Here is a 10661-nt window from a genome sequence, read left to right as displayed (position 1 = left end):
GAGCTTGAATTGAAGTGCTTATTGCCGTCGTAAATATATATTATATATAAAACCAATGACATAATCACGTTTTTAGCCCTCTAAATTTTCAAAAAAACTTATTTTAACATTTCATTTAATTTTTCGTCATTTTTAGTACTTAAATTTGCTTTTTAATTAATTTTTTAAAAATAAAATTATTAAAAAACATGTTTTTATAACTTTTTAAAATAATTTTAATGATTCTTAATTTTTTAAAAATAGTTCTTATATTTTTTTTAATTTTTAAATTTTACAGAATTAATTAAATATTGATATATCATCCACATGACAGTCTATGTATATATCACGCAAACAAAGTTAACAAAACGTTAACTTCTCCATTCATTTTGGGTAATTTGACAAAAAAACATAAGTTTAAAAATTAAAAGAGACAAAAAAATTTGAATAGAGGATTTAAAATAATTTTTTTATAAAATTGAAGGATCAAATTAGTAATTATGCTAAAACAAATCAACCTAATAAAGAAGACCTAAAATATTGATAGTCAATCTAGAAAATAATTTGGCAACTACCATGGAATTGGTTGGAAGTTTTCTTATGACCTTTAGCAGGTTTTCCAATGGCATTTTCCACTAGAAATTATTGGTCAACTATGAACCATTGAACACTTTTTTTTTTGGTTTAACTTTGTTTCAGGTCTATATTTTTAGACATTTTGAAATTTAGCCCCTTTACTCGTTCGATGTGAAAATTAAAGTCCAAATGATAAAAATTTTAATAATTTTTTGTTAAATTAAACATTTTCAAAGGTCTGATTTATAAATTTAAATGAAATTAATTAAATAGATATTAAATAAGTAGAGGGATTAAATTCCTATAATTAAGAGTAGTAGAAGGATTAAATTTCAAAAGTACAAGGAGTAGAAGATTGGAGGCATAATTAGTTGCTATGAAATTTTGAAATATATATTTGAAATTTTGAAATATAATTAGTTGCTATGAAATTTCAAAAGTACAAGGATTAAATTTTGAAATTTTCAAAAGTACACTGCGGTTTGTGTAAAAACAGTGGCGGCGTTGAGATTAAATACAATAGCATGAGATAAAAAACTTAGGGCGAGTTTAACTGCGGTTTGTGTAAAAATAGTGGTGGCGTTGAGATTAGATACTATAGCGTGAGACAAAAAAGTAAGCTAAACACACTCCACCTCCATCCAAACCCATCCAAACCCATCCTTAATAACCATGTAACTAAAAGGACAACATTGTAATGAACCTAAATTTAGCAAAATGAATTTAACAACATTAACAGCTGAACTTGAAATTTAAAATCTAAAAAATAAAAATATAGGGACTAAACTTCAAATTTACAAAAACTACAAATATATATATGGCATATTTTAATCCATTGAGAAGATAATTTGCGTGGTTTAGTCATCAATCTCTATGGAAATTGTATCTAGTTGACTAAATTGCTAAGGACATGAAAACAAATTATATAAATAATAGTAAAAAAAAAAAGAGGGGTAATCAACACTTTATCACAAAGGAAGTTTCCTTATGTTTTCCTTGGGAGTATGTGTTTATCTTAAATAATAAACATTTGAGTTGGTTTCAACATGATATATCAATAGAAATACTCCAACACTCCACCTTTGTCATATATTCCATACATCACATTAGATGGATATTATACTCATGAAATACGATTCACTTTTAAGATGTCTTGGTGGTGAAACGATAGACACTAGAGACTCAAAATCTCGTGCTAAAGAGCGTGAAGGTTCGAGTCCTCTTCAAGGCATAATATTGAAAATGCTCATTGAATTGGAATAAATTCGGTAGCGGATCACGAGATCTTGGCGATCTTCTCTATCTAATGATTGGGGAGTCCGCTTTGAAATCGTTCGCCCTGCACTCACCCCCGAGTGTATACTTCAACAAGAATCACACACAAGGATAAATTGATACAATATAATATATAAGCAAGAGATGTAACCTAGAAATTCAGCTAAATGAAGCTTCTGGCCTTTGATGTTAAAAGAAAGAAATGTCAACTGATTTAATAAAGTACAAGACAAGATCATCATACTCTTTTAACTGCTTTGAGTCAACACAATAATATTAGCTTACATCTTTTATTAAGACATTAACTTTTTGACTTTGTCTTTGTTTAATGACTAGTAGAGATTCCTCCACTTGTCAATTTTGCAGCACATTGGTTGGTATGCTTATTTGTAATTAATGTAAAAATATCGATGATAATAAAAACAAATATGACCCTAAATCTGTTTAATAATATATATTTAAAACAATTTTAGAGTACTTAATTAAAATATTATTGTGTATAATATATATTAATTCAATGATGTATTGAGATGGTCAATAATGTGTTACATACCATTATATATGAATTGGAACTGGAAGGGTTTTTAGTAGTGGCTGAACAAAGCCCATTTACTCCTTTAAACTTGGTTTGCTTCATCCAAATCACCCCAAATCCTTCAGACCCACCCAATCTTTTCTAACTTCAACATCTCGGTAATGGTTGAAATTTTAAAATTTTCGAGTTCATCATACACAAATGTTATATGTGAGTTGAAATTTTCGATTTAAGAGTTAATAGACTACATTTGAATATATTCGAGTTTTAAAGTAATGCAAAGTAAAACTCTATCTCCTCCTTTTCTATATATTTGGTTTTTTTACATATATAATACAAGAAAAGATTTTAAATACTCAGTACCAAGGGTGAGGGGAGTTACTCCATCGAAATAAACGCATACGAAAAATTGATTATCTATCTTCAATAATAAATTTGTAACAATAATTAAATTTTTAAATATTTTATTTCAAATATATATATACTAAAAAAACTCATATATACTAACCTTAAATTCTTCGTTGTTTTCTCTTCTTCTACAACCAATTTGTTTTCCCTTCTACTCTTCCTTCAAAAACATTAAGAAAACACTGCTTTTAAATAGGTACAGCACGGGTGCTGTCTCTCTCTCACCCTCCACTGCCACCAATGCCGCCTTTCTCTCACCAATGTCATCTCTCTCACACCCTCCACCAATTAAACAGTATTTCTACACTAGAAAATACTAGTGACACCTATCTCTCTCCCTCCATTCTTAAAAATATATATAAACATATCATTTTGTAATGATGTGTCAATGGTTGTGTCAGAAAAAAATAAGTGCGGCCTATCTCTTTCCCTCCACCCCTTGGTACTATTGCCAACATACCATTTAAATATTTAATTTGTTTGTATTATGTATGTAAAAAAGCCCATGTATTTCCTTGCTTTACACTATAGTTTTCAATCTTAACCGTTAATAAGGATCTTCTTAGACCTGTTGAGAGCGAATCGACTTTCTAATTGGGAGAAGTCTTTGAAGTATCTTTTTTGAGCATCAATTTGGACCTCAAATAGCGAAAATATTGTACTCAGAATGTCTATGTTTGATTTTAGTCTAAGGGTTTTATCTCTCAACTCTGAGAAAAGCTTAAAAGGAGTCCATAGAGTTTATCAGGAGCGACTAAGATCCACCAAGAAAATGGTTTATCATTTGGCCTTGGTAGTTTTCTACCTACTAAGATCCTTTAAGGATATTGGTTCAAACCCTATCAAAACCAAATGATAAAACATTTCCTTGATGGACCTTAGGCTCTCTCGATGAACTCGGTGAACTCCTTTTTAACTCTTTTTAAAATTAGAACCCTAAAACCCTGAGATTGAAGCATAAACATCTATTCCCACTAAATAAGACCCCTTTGTGAAGTCTTAAACCACATCCCCTTAACGTTCTCATGCCACGCCATGTCTTCTTCGTATGGTTGGCTAATATGACCTTGGCTCGTTTTCTTCGTCCGCTCTAAAGTGTCATATCTTTCATTAGATCATTTGGTGCTCTGTAACAGATGTCTTAAAGTGTAGATATCGTTGAACAAAGGTTTGTGAGAGCAGTGAACCAAGCAAAACTTCCTCTAATGATACCTCCTGTGAATTTAATGTTGTAAGAATATTTGGAATTTAGATATCAATTTTTTTTTTCAAATGTCAAACAGCGTTCATAAATTGTTACTGTGAATTACGTGAAACGTTTAGAATTTCTAGCAGTGTCTGCATGATAAGTGATCATAATTTCTAAGTCCAGCATTAAAAAATCCCGTCAGAACCCATGCCAAATAAAAACAACAGTAAAGATATACCATCAGTTGATATATTTCAATGAAATTAAAAATAAAATAAAGGGTGACATAATAAGAAGAGTAAAGATGGATGAAGAGAGGGAGCCATGTGTTGGGATGATGAGACAGGGAATATTGAATGATCACCCTCGTGTCCTTCCCACCGACATAACCATACATTTGTTTTTGTCTTCTTCTCACAGTCTCCTCTTACACAACACCAACTTATGCCCAACAAAATTAAAACCTTTGAAACTCTCAATACGAAACTCACGGGGAAGAATCTTTTTACTTTCTTTTTCTTAAAAGTATCGAATAAGTGGAAATTAACTAACTTACAACTTGGTCTGCTCCCTCACATCACTCAAAAATTTGAAATGGCCCCTGTTGCTTTTGTAAAATTTGATAATTCTACCTAGCATGTTGGCCAGTTTCTATGGGAGAAGTTGTTGACAAATGTTGATGGACTGTGAGAGGATGGATGGCGTCAAATAAGTGGTAGCTGTTGGGAAAGTACTGCATGTTCCAAGAGAGGTTGGTTCGTTGGCGTGGAGAAGGTTGTTTCCGTCAAGTTCTTTTCTTTTCAGCTTTCGGGTTGATAATATTCAAATTTTAGATATGGTTAACTCTAATAAGGATGGGTTGGGCCCTATGTTTGGTATCATTTGATGGTGTGGGAACTATTGTGCTAATGATGGCTAGGAGCTTTAACCTTGTTCAGCATGATAGCAATGGACACTTCTGGTGGATTTTCAATCCCACACTACGAATTTATTACGTGCGAAAATGTTCCCATATGAATAGACAAGATCGAGTCTGATAGAGTATTTTCAACGCACAAACAAGTCGCAACCACAACTTTACTATATTCACTCAGTCGGAACGAATGAAATAGGACATTTAAACATAGTTTCAAAATTCTCTTGATGCTAGCGAAAAAATTTTAGTTGTATAAAAGAATGAGATATAGGAATAGCAAAACCCTAACAACAACGCGACTAGCACAACTCAAATTCAGGCCATACCTAGAACAGTAACACCCTAACCATCAGGCCAACACATAAAATTTTTTATTATTTTAAAATTTATAAATTACATTTTAGCAGATTTTTATTAAATACTAGTAAAATTAGTAAATAGATTTTTTTCAATTTAAAATATATGAATCATTGGATCCACCATATACATTAAACAAGCATGAATGTTGTGTCAAATTTTAGCCTTCTCTAGCGGCACATCAACTTAGCACACTGTTCTACCAATACACTCTAATACGTGACTTGATATCTTATACTAATAAGAATATTTTATCATCACTCAATTACACTCGACATATTATTATTGTCCGTATTTACAATAATACCAGACTGCGAATAGTGGTCGGGTTAAAGTCAATATGTACGAAGCTACTAGGAATAATAAGGGTTAAAGTCAATATGTACGAAGCTACTAGGAATAATAAGGATAGAGTCGCTCTAGGAGGAGGTGTTAGAGACAGGTGCGGTACTGGATTGTGGAGAACAACGGAAATGTGGGTTGGTGCTCTGTAATACAAGCAGACGGCTATTGATTTTTCTTCAGGAACCTGCTAGAGGGCTCTTTACTAACATCACTCACCTAATAAAAAAATCAAAATTCAGTCCCATTCACAAAAATAAAGTACTTTTTGTAATTTATCATTTACCTTTGTGAAGAATTTTCACAGTAGCAGAATTAATAGCAGAATTAATCATTACTACTAACAGTAAACAGGCACCAGTTAAAAAAAATTACATAAAATGGCACAGAAGAATACAAAGAAAATTTATAAATATAACTAAAAGTAGCGTTTATTCTATGCTTCTACTGTTTTTCTTTTTATCCCCATAAAGTTGACTATCGTAGCTTATCACTTTTGTGTTATATTCTTCTTGTTTTTGTTAATTAACACATTGGAAACCTTATTTTTGTAATCTTTTAATATAGGGTGTTTAGTTTATGGAAGCATGCTGTAAACATGTGCTCTTTTTATATAACGCAAAAGAAAGAACTATGATATCTAATTATTGAAGCTAATGAATAAACCTACTACATATTATAAGTAAATATCTAATTATTGAAGCTAATGAATAAACCTACTACATATTATAAGTATAAAAATTCATACCAAAACTTCAATTTTGGCAAAAGATTTTGAGATAGTACAATACACCATAGATATCGACTTTCGACTTCAAATATTAGTATATGAATTTATACCAAAACTTCAATTCTTACCATTAATTATTATATAATTATCTAACTGCCCTTTTTTCTTTTTTGGGAATTGGGACCGATAGCACTAAGTGCATTTCTAGTGAAATTAAAAAAAAAACCCCTGATTTGTCTTTTAAGCTTTTACAAAGTAAATTGCAACTAGTAATGACCCAATTTTTTTCATCTCAGGGAAAAACACCTTCTTTATTCTGAAATTTCATAGTATTACAGAGAATTAGAGGCTTAAGATGATAAGAGTAATAATTTTCAGAACCAATGATTGATTTTGGAGTTTTTTATAACACAAAGCAAAACAATATAAATAGTCAAGATGAATTGCTTATTATTATCATCAAATTGCATTTATATGGATAATGTATTTATTTGTGGTCAGTGTAAAAATAACAATAATAATAAGATTAGATACTAAAGCGTGAGTCAAAAAAAAAACTAAACATCCAAAAGAATCCTGCATGAGGCAAAGAAACGACAAGTGTAGCAACAGTAAATACATGTAGGCAGGATAAGAATAAAAGGTTCATGGTACAAAAAAGAAGGGGGTAAAATTTTGTTTGAAACCTAGACAAGGGAGTTCATTTAATTTTGAAGCTTCGGCGAATGAGCTGACAGACGAATAGAATTTTGAAGAGATTATATAATACATTATAGCCTAATAATAGAACTTAATAATTCCATTCAAGAAAAAGGTATTTTCCAAGCTTTCAATGTTGTCATCAATTCAAGTTAAAAAAGAAAAAAGTCCTTCATAAGCTTGTGCAGGAAATTTCCAACCCATTGCTCTTCCTTTCGTAAACTATTGGAAGTAAAAGACAATTTCCCCCACCCACCAACCTACCCAGTGTGAAACAGATTATGTCCATAAAATGGGGGATACCGTCCTAATCTAAAACCTCAAAAGGAGGGGACCATCAGTGCCTCCCCTCTCAAGGCTAAATTCCCCTTTCCTATACCATTCAACACAATATGCCTTGAGTTTTTTTTTATATATATATCCAAAAGACACCGATCTCAATTCAAACTCGAGATCTTACTTAGAAAATGGGTGTTGGTAAAAAGAGTGCAGTTTTCACATGCATGTACCTTCCAATTTCTTCAATTTGAAAGATACATCACAAGGAAGAAACTGACATTTCATCAGGCAATATTATAAGAATCAGAATAATATCAAAACAATACATGGAAAAGCCAACTACTACATATACAAAAAGGAGAAAAAACCCCTAACCAAACCCAGTATTTGGACTGACAGGAACCAACTAAAATTTAGAATTAGAAAAGCTTTTGTTCTAATAATATGCTACTATTAAAATAATCTACCTACCATTTAGAGTAGTTCTCAGACCTCACAAGGCATTAACTGATGTAGCCATAATTATAATTAAACTTTGTGGGTTTGGTCCCATCTCCTTAGCTAAGCAAAAGGTAATTTGGGAATGGAATTAACCCATCAACCCAAAACCCTGTAGCAGGCCTAATAATTAGAAAATTAGAAAATTATTTAATGCCATCAATAGAATAATACAAGTAACATGATTATTGGGCATTAGCAGGGTATCAATTGAAGCAAATTAAAGAATAGCTTAGGCATCCTAACCTCAAAAACACAGCGCTCGAGAACGCACGAGCCACCTCCTTCCCATCATCGTATCCTATTATAATTCACTTCAACTCTATGAAAACAACCTCATTTAAATATCAGAAATTGATGAACTAGTTGAATAAAAAATATTAAGATTGAAAAGAGAAAAGAGCAAAGCACAAGAGATGGGTCAGTAACTCTTTACCTTTTTCCTCTATGCTCTGATTCCAAAATTCAAAGATCCCTCACTGCAGAAGATGATAATAAAACAACCCCAACAAGAATAAAAAAGGGGATAAGAATAAGAAAAACAATAATTGGGAATCAGTTTTAAGAACAAAATTTTTATATCTTTTCTTTAACTATTTTAATATAACAATCTGATTTCATATTAGTAGTAAAATCAGAGATCAACCCTTTCATGAAAAAAACAGAAGGGGATTTAAACAGTTAACCATAATTTTATGATTCACTAATAACCCAAATGGGAAAAGAGAAGACCCAAAAATATATATATCAAAAGTCAAAATTTTCTTGGTTCATCTTCGATTACTGAAGCCAAACCAGTCACGAACGTAATCCCAATCTGTGAGCTCTTGGGTTTTATTTCAGGTGGCTTCCACTCTCCTTTCTCCACCTTTTCCTTCCCTTCTTCTTCAGAGCTCTCAGACAAAGCAAATATAGACTCACCCAACTCAGCATCTTCAACCGAGTATTTATCCTCGGAATTCAATTCAGTAAAAGGTTGCTGATCTTTCTCTTTAGCTTTGGAATCAATTTCAGATTCTCTAAGTGTACCAGTTGTGGGTGTGCGTGTGGGTGTGGGAGTAAGTGGAGGAGGTGAAGGCGTGGCTCGGTTATAAGGAGAGAGCCATTTGGCGCTGACATACTCAGCTTTACGCCATGGAGGAATATGCATTCCCTTCTTCTTCAGGCTCTGCTTTGCCGCCTCGGAAACAATAGCAATTATCCTCTGGAGACGATCGGCTTTACCAACGAAGATGAAGGGAAGAATTTGGAGAATTGATTTATAGGTCTTTGTTGATCGTGCGATTTCGAATTCTGATCTGAAATCGATGTCGATCAGCAATCGCTCCCCGTCGATTATAACATCTATGTATTCATATTCCCCTGCTTGTCAAAAACAAGCTATTTATCATTCCAATAACTAAAAAAGATATTAAAAATCCACCCATAACAGAGGAAATGGATAGCATAACTTTTCCAGAATTATAGAGATTTTTCTAGAAAAAAAATGAGAGAGAGAGAGAGAGGGAGAGAGGGAGGGAGGGAGGGAGGGAGGGAGGGGGAGAGAGAGAGAGAGAGAGAGAGAATTTACCGGCAGGATAAGAGGGAGATTTTTCCCAACGAGACTTGCAGATAGAAGCATCGTATCCAAAGGCAAGTAATCCATCAATAACAATCTTCCTGCAGATATCATCTTTACGTTTAGAGATCTTGTTCTTCTCCATGATTCTCGCTGTATGCGCCAGTAAATTCCTTTCATTCACACTCCCACAAGGAACCAAGCTCTAGTCCATGAAAAAACAAATTAAAATTATAAGCTATGGCTTACAACAACAACAAAATGTTTTAATCTAACAAAAATGAGGCAGAAATTATTGTAATACCTTTAGAATTTCAGATGCTTCAGCTGAAGAAGAGAGATTGGAGTCGCTGAAACCGAAACCATCCATATCGTCATCGGAGCTGTCGTTGCAGTTACGATTGAAGCAGTTAGAGCGGTTACGGCTACACCTAACGGCACCAGATTGTTGTTTCTCGTTGTTATCTTCGATGAAATTTTGCACCATCTTCGCCAAGCAAAAGGAGCTCGGTTCCAGCTCGGCGGTGGTGCATTCTTTGCTAAAAGGCAGCTCATCAGCATCCACCTTCTCCACCGCGGAATTCCTCAGAATGCTAGGGAACTGGCGCTCAAACAGCCTCATGAACCGCGATTTCACCACCGGCTTCACCGTCTCCAAACGAGGCGGCACCACCTCTTCCGAAGGGCTGAAATCGATAGGCTGGATCTTCATTGGGAAAGGCATATTGATAATTTTCACAGCTTTTGATTATAAATAAATAAAAACAGATCAGAACAAAGACCCCTTTTGCTTCCACGGCAGCTCTTCAAGCTCTTTCTGATTCTTCGCTTTGATAACTGGAAGACATATTATGGCTTAGCGATGAGGCCTGCCAAAGGCCATCAACACAGAAATTCATAATATTTTTCTGGGGAGGGCCAAAATTCAATGCGGTTTACCAAGACTCGGGACTCATAAGCTTTGATTATTATATACTAATTCTGCCTCAGTTTTGCCGGACAAAGCATAGAATAACTTCAAAACTCTGCTAAGTTAAGTCGCTTTTGCTTGAGGGTTTTTATTTCTTTTCAGATACGGTTAAAGTTCCCGAAATACGCGACGGCACGAGGACGTAACGTGATTGCCTTGGGAATTCACGCGAACATCATCACTCACCAGTGCCTTCATCTCTCTTTCCCCCTGCGAGATTCTTCCGTTCTCCGGCGAACAATCGCCGGCGGTCGGTACTATTTAAAAAACAAGGAAAACCGATGAATTAAAAGAGTGGCAGAGAAAGCGTGAAAATGGAAATGAGAGTTTTGTTTTTGTTTGGCAGTCTA

The 10661-nt window shown here is 33.6% G+C and overlaps 1 protein-coding gene across 1 annotated transcript; it reads right to left on the bottom strand.

Annotated features, from left to right (window-relative positions):
* Positions 1 to 8342: 8342 nt before the first annotated feature.
* On the bottom strand, positions 8343 to 10661 carry LOC107941654 (uncharacterized). The gene is made up of 3 exons (XM_016875229.2): positions 9646 to 10661; positions 9354 to 9546; positions 8343 to 9145 (listed from the first exon to the last, which is right to left on the bottom strand). The coding sequence occupies exons 1-3, from the start codon at positions 10063 to 10065 to the stop codon at positions 8538 to 8540; spliced, it is 1221 nt and encodes a 406-aa protein (XP_016730718.2). The 5' UTR covers positions 10066 to 10661; the 3' UTR covers positions 8343 to 8537.

This window comes from Gossypium hirsutum, chromosome D07 (genome assembly GCF_007990345.1).
Source record: "Gossypium hirsutum isolate 1008001.06 chromosome D07, Gossypium_hirsutum_v2.1, whole genome shotgun sequence".
Classification (NCBI taxonomy): Eukaryota; Viridiplantae; Streptophyta; class Magnoliopsida; order Malvales; family Malvaceae; genus Gossypium; species Gossypium hirsutum.
The sequence above is the reverse complement of the archived record's forward strand: the minus strand, read 5'-3'. Positions and strand labels throughout refer to the sequence as shown.